The 26,147-nt window shown below is 53.6% G+C and overlaps 1 protein-coding gene across 2 annotated transcripts in view; it reads left to right on the top strand.

Moving 5' to 3' along the window:
* Positions 1-26,147, top strand: part of TBCD (tubulin folding cofactor D) — a 2,437,462-nt gene that overhangs the window by 2,379,953 nt on the left and 31,362 nt on the right. For both annotated transcript variants that reach the window (XM_078654702.1, XM_078654704.1), the window contains one exon: positions 14,921-15,005. In XM_078654702.1, the coding sequence (XP_078510828.1) occupies positions 14,921-15,005 (85 nt within the window). The remainder of the gene's footprint in view (positions 1-14,920; positions 15,006-26,147) is intronic.

The following is a 26,147-nucleotide window of genomic DNA, read 5'->3' as shown; positions in this document are numbered from 1 at the left end:
ATCTCAGGGCAGATCTCCTCTCGCAATCGCAGGTGCAGGTTCTTCACCACCAGAGCCTGAGTTCTTTCTCTCTCCCACCGGATGTGGTGGATGTTATTTTATCTTCCAGAAGACACTCCACCAAATCTTATTTATTCCTCCAGGTGGTCCAAATTTGTGAAGTGGTGTAGAGAGAGGTCTATTGAACCTTAAAAGGCACGTTTGATGGATGTGCTGAGTTTCTCTCTTTCCTTGGTTCAGCAAGGTTGTGCTGTGGCTACAGTTAAAGGTTATTTGTCGGCTTTCATGTGTTTGCCGGACCAGCCGCCTTTGTTTAAATCTTTTGTTGTTTTGAGATTCATTAAGGGCCTTACCAATATGTTTTCTCCCACTTCTTCCATTATGCCTCAGTGGGATTTGAATCTTGTTCTTACTTTTCTTATGGGTTCTCCTTTTGAGCCTCTTCATAGATGTCCCTTGAGGCTTCTTTCCTTCAAAACGGTCTTTTTGATCGCTATTACCTTCGCCAGGAGAGTAAATGAGCTTCAGGCTCTTAGTTCTAAACCTCCATTATTGACCATTCATGCAGAGAAAAATGATTCTTAGGACCAGGGGTGCTTTCCTGCCTAAGGTGGTTACTCCTTTCCGTTTGGGACAGTCTATTACCTTTACCTACCTTCTATCCTCCCCCTCACCCTTCCAAGGAGGAGAGACTTCATTGCCTTGACCCTAAGAGGGCGGTCAGATTTTACCTGGACAGAACCAGGGATCTAAGGCTGGATGATCAGTTCTTCATGGGCTACATTGGACGGATAAAAGGAAAAGCTGTCCACAAATGAACTCTCTCCAGGTGGATCATCTTGTGTATCAAGATCTGCAAAGCCCTCGCCAAGAAGGAGCCGCCTGAAGGTATTAGAGCTCATTCCACCAGAGCTAAGTAATCTTCTTCAGCTTTGGCTAGAGGTGTTCCTGTTGTTGATATTTTTAATTGCAAAAAACACAGTTGATGGACAGAATGTAGAACAATGTCATACATTCACCCCAGTACAAGGATCTGGGCCTAAATCCATTGTTTTTTTGCACTCCACACCACCCTGGGTTAGACACTGGCTATATGCAAATCAGCTCTGACCCTGTGCCTCATGGGAACAGTCCAGTCCGAACTACCAAGCCATGTCTTTCCCAGACTGGAATCAAGCATCCAAGGACCGGTTTCTGGCTATCAGCCTTCATCAGCCTGGATAGCTTGACTCCAGTGGTGTGGAGAGCCTGGGACTCACGTCTGAGCATACCCAGCCCACTCTGGGTGAAAATTGCAAAAAACACAGTTGATGGACAGAATGTAGAACAATGTCATACATTCACCCCAGTACAAGGATCCAGATGAACTGAGAGTTGATTGTGATCTGATGATATCTTAGGTTGCATGTTAACCTGGCTCTTATGTAATAGTTCATGAGTGCAAAATATTATATACGTTCTCAAGTACTTCTCATGCAGAGGAGAATAAATTGTATAACAGATGATTACTCTTCACAATAGGCCACCTGTATCTTAACCCCATACCTACTGTATATGCAGTGCCGATCCCGATAAACCTTAGTCACTTTGTACTGGAGTCTCTGTTTAATGCTATCCAGTGCTGGATTCACAACAATATTAAAATCCCCTCACAGAACATAGGGACCCTTCAGCCTGGTAAGTCTAGCTTAGAAAATATACTAATATCATTCTAATTTGGGCTGTATATTGAATGCCTCACTAACTAAATGGGCGATCTTTTTTTTGTGTGCAGTTTTATATAGCGCAAACTCGGCACAAAGGTATCAGAGCGCTTTACATGAGTGCCAGTTGCATTACAGACGGACACATTCATTTTTTGGCATGGGAAGATTAAATGGTTTCCCCAGAAACGCAAGATGTTTGAGCCTCCCGCCAATCTCGAACCTGGTTCTCCAGTTTCAAAGTATGCCGTTTACCAGTTTTAAGTTAATCCTTACATGACATCGCATCTTACTCAATGGAAACCTTTGAAGAAGTTACTGCCTGAAAGACAGGTCAATCATTGTGTGTCTCTTAGAGGCATACTATTTCAGGTATTAAAAAAAAAAGTTTTTCTTTTATTATCCGGGCCTCATTTATTAAAATAACGTTCAAATTGCCATTAATTAATTAGCAAATACCTACAACATGTCTTACATGAAGATCTAATTCTGAGTGACGTCTTGCTCATATCCATACATAAATGCTTTCCCTTTTTCTGCTCCCACTCCTTCCCCTCTAGGCTTCTGCCACTACCATTCCCCACCCTCCTCTTCAGTCCCCTAGTGCCACTCTGTAAGCGCCCCCAGGGGGAATCGCCAATTCCATGGCTGCCCACCTGCCAGCTGAAACAAATGCCTGTACTTTCTTCAACCTCTTTCTAAAACAAGTTGTCTGATGACAAAATGAGAATGGAAGAGTGGAGCAAATTTCACTTCTGATAGAGACTTCTAGCTGCATATTCCTCACCTTTTGAGTATTCCCAGGTGTCAGACAGGATCCAGAAACCTTTCAGCATTACCTCTACTCGCCAGAAAGTGGTGCCTTGCAACTCTGCACTGATGCTGTTCCGTCCTGAAAAATGACGTGCAGGGCATATATAGACACTACTTCCATGAGCTGATGTCAGTTCCTTTCTTTCTGTGCCACCAGATGCGTATAGGGGCTTGCTTTTCTCTCTCTGACAAACATTGTGTGATGTTTTATCAACATTCCTACAGTGTGAAAGAGATTTCACCCCCTAAAATGGTAGGTATCTAAAGGCGCTATTAGTTATAGATTGCTTACCCTTAGAGTTACCCCCAGGAGTCAGACTGGATCTGGAGAATTTTCCTTCAGCAGTACCCCTGCGCATCGGTAGGTGGTGTTGGTCGAATCTGCATCCGTTGTTGGCATTGTGATCGCCGGAATGACTTTGCGGTATCTACTTAGACGCCGACTCTGCGCGCTGACCTCGGTTCTTTCTTTATCCGCCCAGCCAGCGCAGATCCAGAGAAAGCGGTACCCTTAGTCATTTTTTGACTACTGTTTTTTTACTTTTTGTTCACATCTTTTTAGAGTCGTTCGACTCCTGGTGCACGCAGGGATGTCACATCGGCAGACCGGCTTCAAGCCTTGTGACTCTTGTCACAAGCTGATGTCAGTGACAGATCAGCACCTCTTGTGCCCTTGGTGCCTGGAGCATGACCACGACCCGAAGTCGTGCTCCGACTGTTGGGCCATGAACCCGAAATCTTTGCGGGAACGGTCCTGAAAGCTTCTGGAGGCCCGGCAGTCAGCTCCTCGCTGCTCGAGTTCCCGGTCGAGAGTGAGGTCGCGGGACCGGTTGCGGAGTCGCCACCATCACTTCTCATCTTCGTCTTCGGGTAAGTTGAAGCACAAGAAGAAGGCGAAGAAGCAGTGTCGCTCATCGCCTTCTCCCCATCCGTCGGCCAACGTGATGTGGGACACGGAAGGTTGTTGTCCTTTGGTTCCACCCGTGGAGTCTACTGGGACTGCTCCAAGTTTTCCTCCCTTTCCGGGAGCTAGAGCATCCCCTGCCCAGCTTTGTGCTTTTTACAAAGCCCTCCACTCCATCTTTGGGCCGGCGTGCCTTCAGGCCCCGCAGACTCAGCTAGGGGCTCAACGCCTTCGATGCCAGTGGTTCCAGCCTCTGTACCGCAGGGCCCCCAGGGATACAGGCCTAGATCGGGAACAGTGCTGGTCAACCTTACAACACCTCCTCCGGCACCGATTCCTCTGACGACACCTCCGCCACCTCCAACCCCGGTCCTGTCCACCGCTGGCTTCGATCCCGGCCTCCCCCTTGTCTTGAACACAAAGAAAGACCGGCGTCGACTGGTACTTTTGTACCACTGTGTTCCCTATTGCCCTGAGTGGAAGCCAGAGGAAGGTGAGGAGGACTGGGAGGGCTCTGTTGACCCTTTGGCAGACCAGCTGGAGAAGCCTGACTGAAGAGAGGAGTTGGGGGAAGCCAGTGATCTGGATACCTCCCCAGACCTTCCCATGCTCTCTCACGCTACCGTGGCCCCGAAGGAGGGAACCTCTTATGCGGTGGTGTTGCATAGGGCTGAGACCTTGGGCCTTGAGCTTCCGACTGTGGCAGTCAGGACGAATCTCCTGACTCAGGTGCTTCAGCCAGCAGCAGCCTCTTCGGAGCCCCTGCTGCTGTTCAATGAGGCCCTCACGGACATCCTACTAGGCACTGGGTCCAGGCCTAATACAGGGTCTCCTGTGGATAGGATGATTACCCGACGCCACTGCCTGGCCCCCGGCGACCCTATTTTCCTATCCCAATACCCTACCCCCGAGAGGTTGGTGGTCCAAGCCTTGACATCCAAAGGTGCGTTCCCTTCTGCTCCCAGAGATAGGGAATCCAAGAAGCTGGACCATCTTGGGAAGAAGATATTTTCGTCCGCCAGCTTAGGACTGTGGTCGGTGAACACCACATGCCTCTTGGGCCGTTACACCCATTCTGTCTGGGATACGTTTGCACAGGTGCTGCCACAGTGCCGGGAGGAGGCCCGGGTCTCACACTCCTGTGCAGTTGCAGAGGGGAGAAATGCAGCAGGGTTCGCCATCAGCTGTGGGCTGAAGACCGCCTACTTGCTGGGTAGAACGATTTCTACGTCTGGCTGAGATCTACAGCTTTTCCTGGGGATGTCCGATCGACTCTTTTGGACATGCCCTTTGATAGTCTTCGTCTGTTTGGCCTCACGGCGGATCATGCGCTCGAGCGCTTCAAGGATTCTAAAGCTATGGCCAGATCCTTGGGTCTCACTGCCACCTCTCATCCTGTGCAGTCTGCCTTTCGCCCCTTTAGAGGCTACAGAAGTGGTGCCCCACCACGTTCCACCAGGGCCACATGCTGGCGAAAACTACCCAACCTCTGTGGGGACGTGGGACCCATCGCTGTGGGTCTGGGGGCCAGCGTGCGGGCCAGTCCACCAATGCCCCTCGGCAGCTGCCTCTAAACTTAGTCTAACATTTCAGGGCCACCAGTTGCCAGTGGGCGGAAGGATCCGCCATCACCTCCCCCACTAGCATAACATCACGTTGGAAAGGTGGGTTTTGCAGATAGTCCGAAGGGGCTACTCCCTCCCCTTTGAAACCACTCCTTCCTATATGCCAGCAACACTCCATCGCATGTCGGAGGACCACTTGACCCTTCTCCGTCAAGAAGTTAAGGCTCTCTTTGCCAAGAGAGCTATTGAGCGAGTCCCTGTCCCGGAAGTGGGTTGTGGTTGTTACTTCCACTACTACCTGGTGCCCAAGAAGGACAAAGGCCTGCATCCTATCTTGGATCACAGGGATGTCAACCGCTTCCTCCGGAAGGAGGAGAAATTCAAAATGTTGACATTAGCTCAGATCCTGTCTGCCCTTGACCCTGGAGACTGGATGGTAGTGTTGGACTTGCAGGATGCTTATTTCCACATCCCCCTCCTGCCAGCCTCCAGGCGTTTCCGACGGTTCACAGTAGGCCACAAGCATTTTCAATTTACCTTGCTCACCTTCGGTCTTACCAGCACCCCTCAGTTGTTCACGAAAGTGATGGTGGTCGCAGCTCATCTCCGCAGATCAGGGGTTGCAGTCTTCCCCTATCTCGCCGACTGGCTTTTGAAGGCTGGCTCGCCCCAGACTGTCGTTTCCCATCCCCAGACTACGGCGGACCTCCTACATTCACTGGGGTTCACCATCAACATGCCAATTCACATTGGGTTTTGTTGAGAATGACTCTGAGGCTGTTGGTCTTCATGGCCTCCTGCTGGTGGATCATGCCAGGTGGCATATGCGGGCTCTTCAGTGGAACCTGAAGTTCCAGTGGGCGCAGCATCAGGGGAATCTTTCCAATGTCGTCCAGTTCTCGTAGGACACAGCATACCAATTGTAGTGGTGGCTAACGAACCAGGATTGGGTCAACGGCAGATCCCTCTCCCTTCCCCAACCAGACTTCATGGTGGTGAGAAATGCGTCACTTCTGGGATGGGCTGGCCGCATGGAAGAGGCGGAGATCAGAGGCCTCTGGTCTCCAGCAGAGTCCGGGTGATTCATCTGGCACTGAAAGCATTCCTTCCTTCTGTCAAGGGAAGAGTAGTACAGGTGTTCACATTCAACACCACTGCCATGTGGTACTGCCACAAACAGGGCGGGGTGGGGTCGTGGACCCTATGTCAAGAGGCTCTCTGCCTCTGGACGTGGCTGGAACATCAGGGCATGTCCCTGGTGGTTCAACACCTGGCAGGTTCCCTGAATGCCAGGGCAGACAAACTCAGCCGCCGGTGCATGATGGATCACAAATGGCGTCTTCACTCGGAGTTGGTACAGGGTCTCCTTCAACAGTTGGGAGAGCCTTGGTTAGATCTGTTCGCTACTGAAGAGAACGTCCAATGACAGCAGTTCTGCACGTTGGAATTTTCAAGGTGGCACTCTCTCGGCTACGCTTTTCGTCTCAAGTGGAATTGCGGTCTTTTATACGCCTTAACGTCTGTACCACTTCTACCCAGAGTGCTGAAGAAGATCAAGTGTGACCGGGTCCAAGTCACCCTTGTGGCTTCGGACTGGGCACGAAGAGTCTGGTACCTGAGCTCTTGAACCTGGTCATCAATCGTCCGATCAAACTGCATCTTCGGGAGGATCTTCTGCCGCAGCAGCAGGGGGACGGTCCTGCACCCAAACCTTCTGTGGAGATTGAGCGGCAAAAGTTGACAGCGTTTAACCTTTCTCCCGAAGTCTATATCATCTTGGCAGCCAGTAGTCCCTCCACTAATACGGTATGCGCCTGTAGATGGGACAAATTTGGGGCATGATGCACAGCAACGGCTGTGGATCCCCTATCTGCCATTCTTTCAGAGGTTCTCCTCTTCATTTTTCTTTGACCCAGCAGGGCTCTGCTCTGGGCACCCTTAAAGGCTATCTTTTGGCCATTTCGGCCTTTCTTCGCCTTCCTGATCATCCTTCTCTCTTCAAGTCCCCTATTGTATATAGATTTCTTAAGGGCATTACTCACCTCTTTCCTCCTATTCCTTTCCTAATGCCCCAGTGGGACTTGAATCTGGTCTCAACTTACCTTGTGTGGTCCTTTTGAGCCACTACATAATTGTCCTCTCAGACTCTTGACCTTAAAGACTGCTTCTCTGGTTGTCATCACCTCTGCTTGCAGGGTGGGTGAGCTTCAGGCTTTTTCTTCTAAACCTCCTTTCCTTGCTGTTGCAGGTTGTCCTTGGAACTAGACCATATTTTTTTCGCAAAGTGGTTACCTCTTTCCACATAGGACAGATCATCACTTTGCCCACCTTCTTCCCGTCCCTTCATCCTTCTAAATAGGAGGAGAGGCTCCACCCTCTGGATCCAAAACATGCGCTATCATTTTATCTGGATCACACAAACCAGTTCTGGGTTGATGATTAGCTCTTTGTTGGCTATGTGGGCGCCAAGAAAGGTCAGGCCGTGCAAAAACAAACCAGCTCTCGATGGGTCGTCCTTTACATTAAGATCTGCTACTCCTAGGCGAAAAAGGTACCTCTGGTAGGGTTGCGCGTCCATTCCACCAGGGCGACAGCAGCCACTACTGCGTTGGGATGCTGAGTCCCTTTCAGTGACATCTGCCAGGCAGCCAAGTGGCCATCATTGCACACGTTCACTTAACCTTACTGTCTGGATAGCCAAGTCCGGAGAGATGGCTTCTTTGGACGTTCAGTTGTCCATGATTTTCTGGGGTGAACTTAGTGGCAGACCCACCTCCGGGGTTGGTATTGCTGGGGTATCTATTCTAAGGTAAGGAATCTATAACGAATAGTCTTTCAGATGAACAAGTTACTTACCTTCGGTAACAATATATCTGAAAGAGACATATATTAGTTATAAATTCCTTACCGCCCCACCCATCCTCCCCGTTCTGCGAACTGACTTCTAGAGCAAAGGACTCCCTTTCAGGGCCCTAGTTTTGTGCACCAGTGATCTGAAAGAGACACGTTAGTATTAGATTCCTTACCTTAGAATATCCCCAGGCGTCAGACTGGATCCGGAAATTTTTGCGTAGCAGTACCCTTGCGCGTCGGTAGGCGTCGTCTGCGGCTCCGCGTCCGTCGTCGGCGTCGTGGGCGCCGTGATGACGTCCTCGGAGTACTTAGACGCCGCCTCTGCGTGCTGACGTCAGTTCTTCTTTTTTCTGCGCCAGCAAGCGCAGATCTGGAAAAAGCAGTAACCCTAGTCATTTTTTGACTAACTTTTTGATCACTTTTGATTGTTCTCGAAGTCTATCGACTCCGACGGTGCCGTAGGGATGCCCGGATTTAAGCACTGCGATGATTGCGACCGCCTGATGTCGGTCACGGATCCTCACCCCTTGTGTTTATCTTGTCTCGGCGTCGACCACGACGACAAGGCCTGCTCCGACTGCCGGGCCCTCTCTTCGAAGGCCAGACGGGAGCGGTCCCGCAGGCGGCTCGAACTCCGGCAGTCGGTCCCGCGCCGCGAGAGGTCCCGATCCCATGGGAGGTCGAGGGACAGGTCGCGGGCTCGGAGCCACCACAGTTCCGAGGGTAGGCCGCACTCCTCCGGGTCGAAGTCGTCGTCAGGTAAGCGGTACAAGAAGTCCAAGCGGCATCATCGCTCCTCGGACTCCCCCCGACGCTCGCGCGATGCGCCCGGGGGTTCGGGTGACACCACCCACGCGGCTCCGTCTGAGTCGCAGGCGCCGCGTCCAGCCCCATACCCTACGGTCCCTGGGCTCAACGCGACGCCGGAGGAGATCGAGCGCTTCCTCAGGAAACTCTCTCCTCCGACGGGCTCCGCGGCGCCTTCGGGCCCAGCGGACCCGTCTGGGACCCCTAGCGGGTCGGGGGGTTCTGCCCCGACGCCGTCGGGCCGCCGACGCCTTTGGGCCCGGCGCCGCAGGTTCCCGTTATCCCGACGCCTTCGGGCCCGGCGCCGAGGGGTTCAGTTGTTCCAGCGCCGCCGGCGCCTTCGGGCCCGGCGCCGCAGGACGCCGCTGGACCTCCTTCGGGATCTAGTTCGTCGCCGGTGGACCTTACGACCTCCCCGGCGCCGTCCTCGGGCGGCGCCGTCCCCGGTTCCACCTTCGTTCCTGTTCCCCAATGGGCGCCGCTCCAGACGTCGTTTGGGGTGTTTCACTACTATGAACAGGCCCCATTAGCTGAGAACCCTGAGTTTCAGGAGATGGGTGATGAAGAGGACTGGGAGGGGTCTGAAGACCCTCTGACCAGGGAGTGTCAGTCTCATGAGGACTGGACAGGAGACCTTGGGGAGGCCAGTGGCCTGGACACCTCTCCAGACACTGGTTTTGTCTCCCCTCCTACCGTGGCTTCGGAGGAGGGGGCAACATATAGTGTGGTGCTGATGAGGGCTGCCAAGGCCTTGGGCCTTGAGCTCCCCGTCGCTGCCGTGAGGACTAACCTCCTCACTGAGGTCCTTAAACCGCAGTCAAGCTCGGCCGAGCCTCTGCTGCCCTTTAATGAGGCCTTGACCGACGTTCTTCTGGGCACTTGGTCCAAGCCCGCTACGGGTTCGCCCGTAGATAGGAACGTGGCCAGACGCCACCGCCCAGCCCCGGGCGACCCATGTTTCCTGTCCTCCCACCCTACCCCCGAGAGCCTGGTCATCCAGGCCTCCAATTCCCAAACCGCATTCCCGTCGGCCCCGCCGGACAGGGAATCCAAGAGGTATGACCAGTATGGGAAGAAGATCTTCTCATCCCTTAGTCTAGGCATGCGGTCTTCCAACACCGCCTGCCTCTTGGGACGTTACACCCACTCTGTGTGGGATAAGGTCGCGGAAGTGCTGCCAGAGTGTCCGTTAGAGGTACAGGCCAAACTCGGCCAAGCCCTTGTGGAGGGCCGGGATGCAGCAAAGTATTCCATCAGGGGTGGCTGGATACCACCGACTCGCTAGGTAGAGCGATGGCAACGACGGTGGCGGTCAGACGCCACGCCTGGCTGAGGTCCGCCAACTTCTCGGCAGATGTCCAGAGCACGCTCATGGACATGCTGTTCGATGGCCGTCCCCTCTTTGGCGACAAGGCAGACCATGCGCTTGAGCGCTTTAAGGACTCCAGGGCTACGGCCAAGTCCTTGGGCCTCTCGGGCCAGCGCCAGCAATCGGCTGCCTTTCACTCCTTTCGTGGCCACGGAAGGGGTGCGCCCACACGCACCGCCAGCCACGCTCCGCAGGGCAATACCCAACGCGGTGGCGGTCGTGGGAACCGCCATCCGGGCGGTCGGGGGCAGCGGCGAGGTCAGTCCACACCTTCCCCCGCAGCATCCGCCTCAAAACCCTCCTAGTCCGTGCTTTCAGGCCCATGTGACGCCAGTGGGGGGCAGGGTTCGCCATCACCACCTCCACTGGCGCACTGTTACGTCGGACAGGTGGGTGCTGCAGATCGTCTGAAGGGGCTACTCCCTCCCCTTCGAGGCGACTCCTCCAGCCATGCCACAGCAGAACCACCGTGTGTCGGGGGATCATTTGCGACTTCTGCAGGAGGAAGTTACGGCCCTCTTGGCCAAGGGGGCCATCGAGCGCGTCCCTGGGCCAGAAGTAGGGTGTGGTTGCTACTCCCACTACTTTCTGGTACCCAAGAAGGGCAAAGGGGGCCTACGCCCTATCTTGCACCTAAGGAACGTCAACGGCTTCCTCCGGAAGGAGAAGTTCAAGATGCTGACACTGGCTCAGGTCCTGGCTGCCCTGGACCCAGGAGACTGGATGGTAGCGTTGGACTTGCAGGACGCTTACTTTCATATCCCCGTCCTGCCTGCCCACCGGCGCTACCTGCGGTTCATGGTTGGCCACGAGCACTTTCAATTTACTGTGCTCCCCTTCGGCCTTACCAGCGCCCCACGGGTGTTCACAAAGGTGATGGCGGTGGTCGCAGCTCATCTGCGCAGGTTAGGGGTTTCAGTCTTCCCCTACCTCGACGACTGGTTGTTGAAGGTGGGCTCGCCCCAGACAGTCGTCAGCCACCTCCAGACGATGGCAGACCTCCTGCACCAGCTGGGGTTCTCCATCAATGTGCCGAAGTCACACCTGTGCCCCTCTCAGAAGCTCCTCTTCATCGGAGCGGTTCTGGACTCGGCGCGGTTTCGGGTTTATCCGCCCGAACAGCGGGTCCGGGATATTCAGGCTCTGATTCCCATCTCTCAGCCGTTATCCCGGGTTTCGGTCAGGTTGACGCTGCGGCTTCTGGGGCTGATGGCCTCCTGCATCCTACTGGTGCATCACGCCAGGTGGCGGATGCGGGCTCTGCAGTGGGACCTGAAGTTTCAGTGGGCCCAGCATCAGGGCAACCTATCCGACCACGTCCTGATCTCGGAGGGCACTGCGAGACAGCTGCAGTGGTGGCTTACGGACCGCGATTGGGTCAGCGGCAGATCCCTCTCCCTTCCCCAACCGGAGCACGTAGTTGTGACGGACGCGTCCCTCCAGGGCTGGGGAGGCCACATGGGAGAGGCGGAGATCAGAGGCCTCTGGTCTCCGGCGGAGACCCGGCTCCACATCAACCTGTTGGAGCTCAGGGCGATTCGTCTGGCACTGAAGGCATTCCTCCCCTCTGTCCGGGGGAGTGTAGTGCAGGTGTTCACGGACAACACCACCGCCATGTGGTACTGCAACAAACAAGGCGGTGGGGTCGTGGATCCTTTGTCAAGAGGCTCTTCGCCTTTGGCAATGGCTGGAACGCCAGGGCGTGACCCTGGTGGCTCAACACCTGGCAGGTTGTCTGAACGCCAGGGCGGACGAGCTCAGCCGTCGGTGCATGATGGATCACGAATGGCGTCTGAACTCGGACGTGGCGCAAGGCCTCTTTCAGCGATGGGGAGAGCCTTGGTTAGATCTATTCGCCACCGAAGAGAACGCGCAATGTCATCAGTTCTGCGCGTTGGAATTTCCAAGGCGGCACTCGCTCGGAGACGCTTTTCGTCGCGAGTGGAGTTGCGGTCTGTTGTACGCCTTTCCGCCTATACCACTTCTGCCCAGAGTGCTGAAGAAGATCCGGCGCGACCGGGCCCAAGTCATCCTTGTGGCTCCGGACTGGGCGAAAAGGTATTGGTATCCAGAGCTACTCAGTATGTCAGTCGATCCCCCGGTTCGTCTGCCTCTTCAGGAGGACCTTCTGTCGCAGCAGCAGGGGGCGGTCCCCCACCCGAACCTGTCCAGTCTCCACCTCCATGCTTGGAGATTGAGCGGCGACAGTTGAGGCCATTTGACTTGCCTCCTGAAGTTTGTAACATCATTCTGGCAGCCAGGCGTCCCTCCACAAAGTCGGTATACGCCTGCAGGTGGAACAGATTTGTGGCATGGTGCACAGCAAAGGCTGTGGATCACCTCAATGCCCCTCTTTCTGAGGTCCTTCTCGTCCTTCTTTCTCTTGCCCAGCAGGGCTCTGCTCTGGGCACTATCAAGGGCTACCTTTCTGCCCTTTCAGCCTTTCTCAGGCTGCCTGATCAACCTTCTTTGTTCAAGTCCCCTATTGTTAATAGATTTCTTAACGGCATCACACACACGTTTCCTCCTGTTCCGTTTCTGATGCCTCAGTGGGACTTGAACCTGGTTCTTACATTTCTGATGTGCGCCCTCTTTGAGCCACTTCATAACTGTCCTCTCCGCCTTCTTACTTTGAAGACTGCTTTCCTGGTTGCTATCACCTCTGCCAGGAGAGTGAGTGAGCTCCAGGCCCTTTCTTGTACTCCACCTTTCCTTTCTGTCCATCCGGACAAAGTGGTGCTGCGTACCAAAACTTCTTTCCTGCCCAAGGTTGTCACGGCCTTCCACATCGGGCAGTCTATCACCTTGCCAACCTTCTTCCCGCCACCGCATCCCTCTAAAGAGGAAGAGCGGCTCCACCGTCTGGACCCAAAACGTGCGCTCTCATTCTACTTGGATCGCACACGCCAGTTCCGGGTGGATGACCAACTCTTTGTTGGTTACATGGGCGCGAAGAAGGGGAAAGCGGTGCACAAGAGGACCATCTCCCGGTGGATCATCCTGTGTATCCAGGCATGCTACTCCTTGGCTAGAAAGGAGCCTCCTGCTGGATTGCGGGCTCATTCTACCCGAGCCACGGCGACTACCACTGCCCTGGGCAGGGGAGTGCCCTTACAAGACATCTGTCAGGCAGCTACGTGAGCATCGCTGCACACGTTTGCAAGACACTACTGCCTGGACAGCCAAGTCCGGAGGGATGGCTTCTTTGGCCGTTCCGTCCTCCAGGACTTTCTGGTGTGATTATTGGTTCGCAGACCCACCACCGGGGTTGGTATTGCTGGGGTATCTATTCTAAGGTAAGGAATCTAATACTAACGTGTCTCTTTCAGATGCACAAGTTACTACTTGTGTAACGATATATCTGTAAGAGACATTAGTTAGTATTAGATTCCTTACCGACCCACCCATCCTCCCCGTTCTGTGAACCAATATCTAGGGTTAGGGTTGTCCCCTTTCAGGGCCCTAGTTTCAATGGCACCAGTGTTGGTTTTTAACATGGCTCTGCGTTTCTGGCGCGGAAAAGCTGTGTCTAAGAACTGACGTCAGCACGCGGAGGCGGCGTCTAAGTACTCCGCCGACGTCATCACGGCGCCCACGACGCCGACGACGGACGCGGAGCCGCAGACGACGCCTACCGATGCGCAAGGGTACTGCTACGCAAAAATTTCCGGATCCAGTCTGACGCCTGGGGATATTCTAAGGTAAGGAATCTAATACTAACTAATGTCTCTTACAGATATATCGTTGCACAAGTAGTAACTTGTGCGTCAGTGTCTTGCATGGCTCTGTGCTTCTGCCGTAGAATGTTGTGTAAAGAACTGACGTTAGCACGCAGGTGCGGCATCTAAGTAGATACCGCAACATAATTCCGGCGATCACGACACCGTCAAACGTGGAGTCGACCGATGCCACCTACCGATGCGCAGGGGTACTGCTGGAGAACAATTCTCCGGATCCAGTTTGACGCCTGGGGGTGATTCTAAGGTAGGGAATCTATAACAAATATATGTCTCTTACAGATATATCATTACCCAAGGTAAGTAACTTGTTCTTCATTTTGCATCTTTTGTTGTCTTCTTCCTCACTTTAAGCTTTGAAGAATACAGTAGGTTGTTTTGACAAAATTGACACAAACCACTCCTCAAAAGGTGATACCTTAGAAAACACTTTAGAGTGAGTAGGACATTCATGCTGAAAAAGTGATCTGTTGACAACATAATGTTGCGATTTGAAGTAGGAAATTTTATAGCCTTCAAAGTTGAGTAGAAGACAGTCCTTTTCTTGCACCCCAGCTAGTGCCAGTGCCAGTATCATTACACCAATTTGTATTGGATTTTTCTTGCCTACAAGCAGTCTAAAACATTTGAATCCATGTGAGGCGATGTCTGGGGACAAATTAAATCCCATGGATCTGCTGCATTGCCATACAGGTGAGCATGGGCTGACTGGATGAAATAATCCTAAAGAAACAAGAATGTCAGAGTAAGAATCATCAGTAGGAAAATGCCCCTTACATTCCACATACACCTTGTGGTCTGAATTGAGATGCCTAATTTTTAAGTAAAAATTTGAGGATAAAAAATGTATTCATTGGGTGGAATATAGTCTTTACAGTTGTATGGAAAATCCTAGCCATGAGTTAGATGCACCTGTGCATTAGATATGGTGGTACCTTGCAGGAGCAATAGGCATGTGCTGATCTCTCAACTTTGTGAATTCTCATACGTTAATGAAGATTTTTAATGTTCTTGTCTATTTCAATCTGATCTCGGGGTTCAATGATATTAGACATTCTTCACAATTTGTAGCTATTGCATGTTCAGTCTGGCGTGCCCTGGTGAATTTAGGTCTTAAATATTAATTGATCAGTCTGTTTCTTGGTATTTTAATATTTGATCTTTTCTAGGGATGCCGAGTTACCTGTAGTAAGACTACAGCGGAATCATCTCTGTGATTTAATGAAGGTGCCTAAACCAATGCTTGTCTCAAAGGTAAATCAAAGATTTGTGTGTTTTTTTTTAATGGCACTTTTTGAAATATTTGTATTTATACATTGCTTTTGTTTATACAGCTTGTTCTTTGTGAAACCTCATATCCTACCATTCAGTACATGTATACTGGGACTTATTCCTTGACAGTGGGTTGTTCTTATGCAGTCAACAAACATCACATCCCACCTACATTGAGCTCCACAGTTTGGCAACTATGTAGCTGCTCTAGAAACCAACCATGTCTTTCATTTGTAGAAGAGGCTTGTGTGAGGAAAAACATTGAATATTGTGCATATTTTTTACTTTTAGGTTCAGTCCATAAGTATTTTTAACTTCTGATGGATACTTCTACCCGCAGCTTCCTTAACTTCCGACTGTCCCAGGCACACTCTGGATCTGGAAACCTTCTAAATTGCTCCTCTATGCTGCTAAGGGGGCCCTGGCCCTGTCTCCTTATCCCTGCCTGAAACTAGTTCTGACTTCCTGGCCGTAGTTCCCCTTTTCTGCACCTTTGTCACAGATGAGGAGCTTGTTGTGATAGAATTGTTCCTAAGGGGCATACTTATTTTATTCTGTAAGGAAACAGGGCTATTATTTGTGCAGGATGTCAGGTCTGCGTAAGTAATAGGCCACATTTTCCACCTGACTGGGGACCAAGCACCCCATTGTAGCACTCGACCCTCTGAGGGTAGCAGAGCAGTCCAAGCCTACACAGGGAAGGTGTTGCAGGCTACTAATCAGCATTTAGTGGAATGAAGTAATGACATTTAATAGACGATGGTCCAGTCTGTGCTTCTATATATATATATATATATATATATATATATATATATATATATATATATATATATATAGATAGATGTAGATATATATAGATATATAGATAGATGTAGATATAGAGAGAGAGAGTGAGTGAGTGACTGTACATATATATATATATATATATATATATATATCACCAAACCCCTTCAGTCCTGAATAGAAACGGGTCGCACTCTTGAAGTGTGATTTCAGCAAATGTACTTATTTTTAAATACATTTATCAGGAATACAGGCAGCCCCAACACGTTTCGGTATTTCATAATACCTTGCTCATGGTTAGCTGTTGGCGCACTCACAGCTGTTTTTTAAAATTTTCAAAGCGCCTTACGTCACTTCCTGTTTGGCCAGGGATTACCTCCACAGATTTCTAGGAGTTCTAGTCCCCTTATAATTTTTACGTATTTTTACCAAGTCTAGTGCAAATTTAATTTCATTACAAACAAAGTGAATTAAATTCAAAATCAACAAGCAATTAATACATGTATGCCACAAGAAAATGTCTTTTTGAAAAAAACATTATTTCAGTCCATTCTAGTATGGCTCTGCTAGGCCCATCCTCCATTGTTTCTGGTTTCCCGACACTAGTGCAGTATATAGCAAAAAATTCCCCCTTGGCAGATCAGAGGCGCTCTGCAGCTCCCGGAACGACAACAGGGTTCCGTCTCTATATAAGTCCCCTATCACGTGCACTCCACGCTCCTCCTAACCCGCCAGCGCCAACCAATCACCGCCATGCGGAATAGCAGTGCACATGCCTAGAGGAATCTCCGGCGCATACGGGACAGGAATTGCCGCTCGCTTCTGGCCACGCATCCAACATTGTCTGATGGTGCGCTCCTCGAGAGTGAGTTGATCCAGCCTAAGCTTTTGCTGGAGCACTATAAAGGACAGCACATGGCGGGTAATAACTCTACCCTGTGGTCCATCCGGGCCCCTAAACTCGGGCGCCACAGCCTGTGTAAGCCACTGCAATTGCGTCGCCAAGTAGTACCACTCAAAATCCAGAACCGCCAACTCCCACTCCTCCCTCGGTCGCAGCAGGGTGGACAACGCTACTCGCCGTCGGCCAGAACCCCATATAAACCCTATCACCATCGATCGCAGCATCTTAAAAAAAGACGCTGGGATCCACACCGGCAAAGTGCGGAAAAAGTATAACAGCCGCGGGAGGACCACTATCTTTAATAACGCTATACGTCCAGCTACCGACAACGGGAGCGTGCGCCAGACCCCCATGCTACCTCTAATGCCCCTCAGCGCACTGCCCATGTTTCCTTCAAAAAGGTCGGAGTGAGCATGATAGATGCGAATGCCCAGGTACGGAAGGCACTCAGCCTCCCAGCGTATATCCTCCAGTGTCGAGGGCCGGGGACAATCCAGAGTCAATGAAAACAGGCAGGTCTTAGTCCAGTTGACCCGCAGTCCCGACAGCCGGCCAAACTTCTGCAGAAGGGCCCGGGCCCCCCGCACGGAGCCCTCCGCATCGGCCAAGTACAGCAAAAGATCATCTGCATACAAGGAGATATACTGAGTTTCCCCACGTAATAGCACCCCCTGGAAGTGCCGTCCCAGCCTGGCATGCGCTGCCAATGGTTCAATCGCCAGGGCAAATAAAAGAGGCGACAGCGAATAGCCCTGCCGAGTACCTCTCTCTACCAGGTATGCCGCCAAGACAGAGCGGCCCGTACGAACCCTGGCCGTAGCAGAGCTATATAACAGCTGCGTCCAACGAGTGATGTTATCCCCCAGACCAAAGCGCCGAAGTACCTGGAATAAGTACGACCACTCCACACTATCGAACGCCTTTTCGATATCCACCGATAACACCACCGATCCCGACGAATCTTCTCCTACCGCCCCCATGATCCGTATCAGCCGCCGTATACACGTCGCAGTATTCCGTGTGGGGATGAAGCCCGACTGGTCTGGGTGCACTAGCGCACTCATATGGTCCGAGAGCCGCGTGGCCAGGATTCTACTCAGCACCTTATAGTCCACCGTAAGCATTGAGAGTGGGCGGTACACCGCCCTCGCCGTGGGTGACCCACCCTTCTTCAGGAGCAGCACAATAACTGCCTCCCTGGTTGAAGGGGGCAACCGGCCCAGCTCCCAAGCCTCTCCATACACCAGATGTAGCTGCAGTGCGAGGAGGTCAACATACGTGGCATAAAATTCCACCGGCACGCCATCCGACCCCGGTGTCTTTTTTCTGGCCATATGCTTAATTGCCGCTCTGATCTCGCCCAAGGAAATAACAGCGCCCAGCACGTCACCCTGTTCCGGTTCTAATCGCAGCAACTGTGCCTCCTCCAGGAAAGCGTCCAGTCCATCAGGTGGCACCTTCAGTCTACTCTGATAAAGCGAGGTATAATAATCCAGAAATTGGTCATTACCTCCCTCTGTGAGTAGACCAGACCCCCAGTGGGCGTGGCCAGCGATACTATCGGAGTGCCCCTGGCAGCTGGATTGGCCAGCCAGGCCAGCAACGTACCCACCTTGTCCCTCTCCGCATGCGCCCACACCATGTATTCTTTATAATCAAAGCAGCAAAGCCTCTCGACCTGTGTGGCCACCCGCTCCCGCGCCACCAACACCTCCTCCTGACCCCCCGCAGCCGCGTGACTATCTATCTCCGCTTGACGCAAGCTGGCCTCCTCCCGGTCTATGTCGCTTAACAAGGTCCGGCGCGCCCCCGCGGCTGACGAGATACACACGCCTCGGATCACAACTTTGAAGGCGTCCCATTCATGCGCCCTAGATGACGCCGTCCCCGAGTTCTCACTAAAATAATGTTCGATGCCCTCCTTGACCTCCGCACAAAACACTGGGTTTTCCAGCGCCGTCAGGTTCAGTCGCCATGTGGGAACCGCCTGACGCTGTTGCGACCAGAGGACCGTGATCAAGCAAGGGTTATGATCCGAAATCGTTCTCGCCAGATATTCACTGTGGTACATGAGCGCCTGAGCCCCCGGTGTACATAAAATACTATCAAGCCGTACGTGGAGGTCGTGAGGAGCGGAATAGAATGAAAAATCCCTATCTGCTGGGTGATGGGCCCGCCAGGCATCTATAAGGCCCCACTGCTCCTGCCTGTCCCGCCGCGCCTTCGCTATCCTACACACCACTGACTAAACCAACGGACGATGGGAACGATCTAACTCCACATCTACTACAGAATTGAAATCCCCCCCATAAACACCGTGCCCACCAAGAAGGGCGCCAACCTCCCAGAAAGCCTCGAAAAGAAAGCAGCTTGGTCGGAGTTCGGAGCATAAACACTGCAAAGCGTAATATCACGGCCATCCAGGCCGCCCAACACCGCCACAAATCTCCCGTCCGGATCTACCAGCGTGGTCACGGGCTGAAAGGGAACTCCTGTGCGCACCCAGATCAAGGCCCCCCTGGCGAAGGCTGAATAAGTGGTATAAAAGAGCTGCCCCCTCCATCGCCTGCCCCCTCCAGCGCCTGCCCTTCAACCTGATTAATGTGTGTCTCCTGCAAGAAGGCCACCTGGACCCCCCTGCGGACTAAATATGCATGCACTTTATATCGCTTCCTCATCGAGTTCAGGCCTCGCACATTCCAAGTAATACATTTGAATTCAAGTCTTGTCGCCATAAGTAGGTGTACAACTGTCTCTTACCCCGCACAACCTAACGGGCACACTGACAGTCCCCCCCCCAACTCAGAACAACCCCAACAAGCCCTCCACCCACCCACCCAACCCCAGAACAGGTGCCAAACAGATGTTACCCATCCAAACCCAAACCCCGCTAGCCGGCATACTGTGGTAGCAACCAGAGACTCACAAGTTATGTGAGATAGAGGGGGTGACCCCATGCCAACCTAGCCGGACAGCAATCAGCCCACCTCAACGTATCAGTCCAATCTCGTACACGACCACCTCCCCACCCCAGCTGCGATTCGCCCCATGCATGCCCCCCTCCCTCAGGTGCCCCCCCGCCTCAGGAGAAAAAGCAATCCCCCCACCTAGTCAGGTAAACGACCCCACAGCGTCCCCCGGCGTCTCCTTGCCACATGACCAGCACACCCCTTACTGTACATCATGCGACATCCAAGATGATCACTCATCCATCAGGTCATCAGCAGTCCGTGGGGTAACCTGAGGCAATTCGCCGGGACCCCTCTCAGACCCCCCGGATCCCCCCTCATCCGATCCTTAATGAGAACCGCAGTCTGCCAGTGAGGCCGTGGCAGCTGCTCCGGAGATGACAGACACCGCCTGCAAGGCAGCCAGTCTCTCCAGCTCCGTTTGCGATGCAGATGGGGATTGTCTGTTCAACGTACGTTTCCGGTTTCGCCGGCTCCTGCGAGGTTTCGGGCGCGCCTCAGCCGTCCCTTCCCACTTGCCAGCGCCGTCAGTGCCCGCGCGGTATCGTTCCAACCATTGCCAGGCGTCTTCCGGAGTGTCACAAAAGGTCGCCGCGCCGTCCACCATCACCTTCAGATGTGCCAGGAATAACAGGGAGTACTGCACACCCTCATCTCGAAGGGCCCTCTTAACCGCCAATAAGGAGAAGCGGTTCCGTTGAACCTCCTGAGAATAGTCAGGGTAAAGAGAAACGGAGGCATTGACCACTTTATATGGACCAGATGCCCGGGCCTGCCGCAGAATAATATCCCGGTCTTTAAAATGCAGTAGGCGCGCGACCACAGGGCGAGGGGGGCGGCCCGGCGCCGTTGGCCTGGCCGGCACTCGGTGCGCCCTTTCCAGAGTATAAAAGTGGGTGAGGCCTTCAGGGGCAACCACATCTCTCAGCCTCGCTTCCAGATAAGCGACCATGTCACTCCCCTCGACTTTTTCGGGCAGCCCTACCACCCGAATGTTATTGCGCCTGTTGCGCCCTTCCGCATCCTCAGCCCTCTTCTCCAGTTGTTGCACTCTGCGCAGAATGTTGCCCATCGTGGCATCCAACGCCTTCTGAGCCGGCTCCAGCTTTGCCAGCACCAGCTCGGTGCTCTTGACCCGATCAGTCAGCTTGCCGTGGTCCGCCCTTAACAATCCCAAGCTCGTCGACACCTGCGCAATATCCTGATGCAGCGCAGTCCTCGTGTCCAATATGGCCTTGAGGATCTGGTCTATCTGCTGCTGCTGCAACCCCGTACTCTGGCCTCCGGTCATGCCCTGCTCCTGGGTCTCCGGAGCATCCTCAGCCTGGTCAACTGGCGCCGTCCCCGGCACCTTGCGTGGTTTCCCCATGCCTCAACCCCTGGGCTGAGTGGCTGCAACAATATCAAGATCTGGGCACAGCCAGATCCCCGCCACAGGAATAGGGGCTGCAGACCCGATCCCCCTCCGCGAACGTGGGGCGGTCGATCAGAGAGGTCACCCTGCCGGCCTCCTGCACAGGGTGTCCCGGGGCCAGCAACTCCTGTCGTAGCGGCTCCCCAAGTTCCGCAACCGTCCTCAGTGGGGGAGCACCACCTGCAGTCTCCACCGTCTCCCAGGTAGGCCCACACCAGGGGCCAGTCCCTCAGGACCCCACGGTAGCCCCCAGCCAAGTCCCGGTCCCTCTGTACTCAACAGCCGCGCTAGAGATCCATCCAGCGTCGTCGCAAGGCTAGTGAGCCCATCCGTACTCCCAGGGTCTTGGGCGCCAAGACCCCAGCACCAGGCCGCAGCGGGGGGTCACAGCAATCAATGTCAGCCTGCGTTAGCCTCAAGGCCCCTTTCACAGTAGCTGGCAAATGGTAGGGCGCAATATCACATTGTCCAGGTTGGTGCCCCCGCGACGAACTCCCCGCCCAGGCACCCGCACAACTGCTCTACAAGCCTCTCCAGGGCACGGCAATAGCCACCACCAGTCAAGGGCAAGTCACCCACGACGCTCCAGTCCTCCTCCGCGCTCAATAGAGTCAACTCCAATGCTCAGGGCGTCGTGCAGGAGCACCAGCACCCAACCACCGGACCGGCCGCCCCCGGCCCGCCACCTCCAGACAGGTGTCGCACTCTCCACCAACCTGCAATGCCCTCAGGGGTCGACCTCGCAAAGGCCGCCAGCCGCGTCACTCCGCTCCCCTCCACCGGCTCGCCCGCGTGATGCGTGAGCCTCAGCCGTGTTTCTACCGCGGAGCTCCAAGCCAGCACCGGGGTGTTCGCCTCCCTCGAAGGCCTCGCCGCCACTCCAAGTCAATGGGGCACAGTCTGCAGCACGCCGAGGTGAAAACGGCCCGGCCCTCTGCAGCGAGCCTCGCCTGCCGGTCTTCCAGCCGCCACCGCGTCTCCGCCTGGGCCGCCTTGTCATGGGGAAACTAAGGGCGCCTTCCGGATGTCGCGCCCGTCCGGCGGCCTCGGTCACACTCGAGGCCGGGGATGAAGGGCCCTCTTTAGGCTGCGAGCAAGATGGCCGGGGTTCCGAGGCGGAGCTTCACCGCCCGTCCCTCCAGCGGCCTTCGGAACCTTTATTTGTCCCAAAATTGGGCTCGGGTAGTGCGCTGCTACGGGGTGCCCACACAGGGCCGCAATCGCCACCTGAGGAGTCTCGTTTCCAGGATAAAAGACGAGATCGGACCGGAGCGCACAGCTCAGGCGTCCATACTCGTCGGCGTACAAGCCACGCCCCCTAGACATGCCCTTTGATGGCCGTCGCCTTTTCGGTGACAAGGCAGACAATGCCCTGGAGCGTTTTAAGGACTCTCAGGCTAGGGCCAGGTCCTTGGGCCACTCCACCACCCGCCCTGAGCAGTCTGCCTTTCGTGGCTACAGAAGCGGTGCACCACTACGTCCCGCCCAGAGCCACAGGCCGGCGCAAGCTGTTCAGCCCCAGCGCGACCAGGGATGTGGGAACCACCAACGCGGTACTGGGGCCTACAGGCGGGCCAGTCCACCACAGACCCCTCTGCTGCAGTCTCCAAACCTTCCTAGTAAGACCTTTCAGGGCCACCAAACGCCAGTGGGCGGCAGGATCCGCCATCACCTTCCCTACTGGTGCACCTTCACGTCGGACAGGTTGGTTTTGCAAATAGTCCAAAGGGGCTACTCCCTCCCCTTCGAGACTACCTCTCCCTCCATGCCACCTCCGTACCATAGCATGTCGGAGGATCACCTGGCCCTTCTCCAACAGGAAGTTTTGGCACTCTTGGCCAAGAGTGTCATCGAGCGCGTTCCTGCCCCAGAAGTGGGTCGTGTTTGCTATTCCCACTACTTTCTGGTTCCCAAGAAGGACAAAGGCCTGCGTCCTATCTTGGACCTCAGGAATGTCAAACACTTCCTCCGGAAGGAGAAGTTCAAGATGTTGACGCTCGCTCAGGTCTTGTCTGCCCTAGACCCTGGAGACTGGATGGTAGCGTTGGACTTGCAGGACGCTTACTTTCACATTCACGTCCTGCCGGGCCATGGGCGTTAGCTGCGGTTCACAGTAGGGCATGAGCACTTTCAGTTTACCGTGCTCCCCTTTGGCCTTACCAGGGCCCCTCGGGTGTTCACAAAAGTATTGGTGGTGGTCGCAGCTCATTTGCGCAGATCCTGGGTTCCAGTCTGCCCCTATCTCGATGACTGGCTGTTGAAGGTGTGCTCGCCCCAGGCTGTCGTCTCCCACCTCTAGACTACAGTCAACCTCCTGCATTTGCTGGGGTTTTCCCTCAAAGTGCCGAAGTCACACCTGACCCCCTCTCAGAAGGGCCTCTTCATCGGAGCGGTTCTGGACACGTCGCAGTTTTGGGTTTAACCTCCGGAACTGCGAGTCTGGGATATTAGGGCTATGATTCTGGTCTTTCAGCCTCTGTTCTGGGTTTCGGTCAGGGTGACCCTGAGGCTGCTGGGCCTCATGGCCTCCTTCATCCTGCTGGTCGATCTTGCCAGATGGCATATGCGGGCTCTGCAGTGGGACCTGAAGTTCCAGTGGGCGCGGCATCAGGGGAATCAGTCTGATTGTGTCCAGATCTCGGAGGGCACTGCACGACAATTGCAGTGGTGGCTCATGAACCAGGATTAGGTCAACGGCAGATCCCTCTCCTTTCCCCAACCAGAACACACAGTGGTGACAGTCGCATCCCTTCTGGGATGGGATGACCACATGGGAGAGGCGGAGATCAGAGGCCTCTGATCTCTGGTGGAGTCCGGGCTCCACATCAACCTTCTGGAGCTTCAGGCGATCTGTCTTGCACTCAAAGCCTTCCTTCCCTCTGTCCGGGGGAAGAGTAGTGCAGGTCTTCACGGGCAACACCACCGCCATGTGATGTGGTACTGCAACAAACAAGACGGAGTGGGGTTGTGGACCCTATGTCAGGAGGCCCTCCGACTCTGGACATGGCTGGCACATCCGGGCATATCCCTGGTGGTTTAACACCTGGCAGGTTCACTGAACGCCAGGGCGTACGAACTCAGCTGCAGGTGCATGATGGATGACGAATGGCGTCTTGGTGGTGCATGATCTCTTTCAGCAGTGGGGAGAGCCTGGGTTAGATCTATTCGGCACTGAAGAGAACGCGCAATGTCAACAATTCTGCACCTTGGAATTTCCAAGGCGGCACTCGCTAGGCGACGCTTTTCGTCGCTAGTGGACTTGTGGTCTTCTATATGCCTTTCCGTCTATACCACTTCTGCCCAGAGTGCTGAAGAAGATCAAGCGCGACTGGGCCCAAGTCATTCTCGTGGCTCCGGATTGAGCACGAAGAGTCTAGTATCCCGAGCTGCTCAACATGGCCATTGATCTTTCGATCAGACTGCCTCTTCGGGAGGATCTTCTGTCACAGCAGCAGGGGACGGTCCTCCACCCGAACCCTGTCCAGCCTCCACCTCCTTGCGTGGAGATTGAGCGGCGGCAGTTGATGTAGTTTGACCTGCCTCCTGAAGTCTGTGATGTAATCTTGGCAGCCATCCGTCTCTCTACTAAGACGGTATACGCCTGCAGATGAAATACATTTGTGGCATGGTGCACAGCAAAGGCTGTGAATCCCGTTTCTGCCCCTGTTTCTGAGGTTCCCTTGTTCCTCCTTTCTTTGACCCAGCAGGGCTCTGCTCTGGGCACTCTTAAGGGCTACCTTGCTGCCATTCCAGCCTTTCTCAGGCTCCCTGACCAGCCCTCTCTTTTCAAGTCCCCTGTTGTAAATAGATTTCTTAAGGGCATTACTCATCTTTTTCCTCCTGTTCCCTTCGTAATGCCCCAGTGGGACTTGAACTTGGTTGTGACATATCTTATGTGCGCTCCCTTTTGAGCCACTACATAAATGTCCTCTACGTCTTCCTACTTTAAAAACTGCCTCTCTGGTGGCCACCACATCTGCGCGCAGGATGAGTGAGCTACAAGCTCTGTCTTCCAAGCCTCCCTTTCTGGCTGTTCATCCCCACAAGGTCATCTTTAGAACTAGACCTTCCTTTCTTCCCAAGGTGGTTACTTCTTTCCACATTGGCTAAATCATCACTTTGCCCACCTTCTTTCCGCATCCTTAGAAAGAGGGATAGAGTCTCCGCCGTCTGGATCCAAAGCATGCGCTTTCTTTCTTTCTACTTTGATCGCACAAAACAATTACGGGGGATAACCAGCTCTTTGTTGGTTACGTGGGCGCTAAGAAAGGTCGAGCCTTGCACAAAGCACCTTCTCCAGGTGTACATTCTGTGCATCAAAGCCTGCTATTCTTTGGCTAAGAAGGAGCCTCCAGTCGGGCTGCGCGCCCATTCCACCAGAGCGACGGCAGCCACTACAGTTTTGGGACGAGAAGTCCCTCTAAATGACATCTGTCAGGCAGCTACGTGGGCATCGCTGCACACGTTTACGAAACACTATTGCCTGGACAGCCAAGTCTGGAGAGACGGCTTCTTTGGCAGTTCTATTCTCCAGCACTTTCTGGTGTGTACTTGATTCGCAGACTGACCTCCTGGGGTATCTATTCTAAGGTAAGGAATCTATAACTAACTGTTTCGTTCAGATGAACAAGTTACTTACCTACAGTAACGATATATCTGTAAGAAAAATAGGTTAGTTATAGATTCCTTACTGCCCCACCCATCATCCCCGTTCTGCGAAATGACTTCTAGGGTTAAGGACATCCTTTCAGGGCCCTAGTTTTGTGCACCAGTGGTCAGCGTCTTGCATGGCTCTGAGTTTCTGGCACGGAAAGTCGTGTCCAGAACTGACGTCGGCACGAGAGGGCGGTGTCTAAGTAGCTATCGCGATGTCATGCCGGCGACCACGACGCCAACGACAAACGTGGAGCTGACCGACGCCACCTCCGATGCGCTGAGGTACTGCTGACGAAAAACTTTCCAGACCCAGTCTGACGCCTGGTAATTTTAAGGTAAGGAATCTATAACTAACCTATATTTTTTACAGATTAATCGTTACCGAAGGTAAATAACTT

This window comes from Lissotriton helveticus, chromosome 7 (genome assembly GCF_964261635.1).
Source record: "Lissotriton helveticus chromosome 7, aLisHel1.1, whole genome shotgun sequence".
Lineage (NCBI taxonomy): Eukaryota > Metazoa > Chordata > Amphibia > Caudata > Salamandridae > Lissotriton > Lissotriton helveticus.
This window is presented reverse-complemented; position numbering and strand designations above follow the sequence as displayed.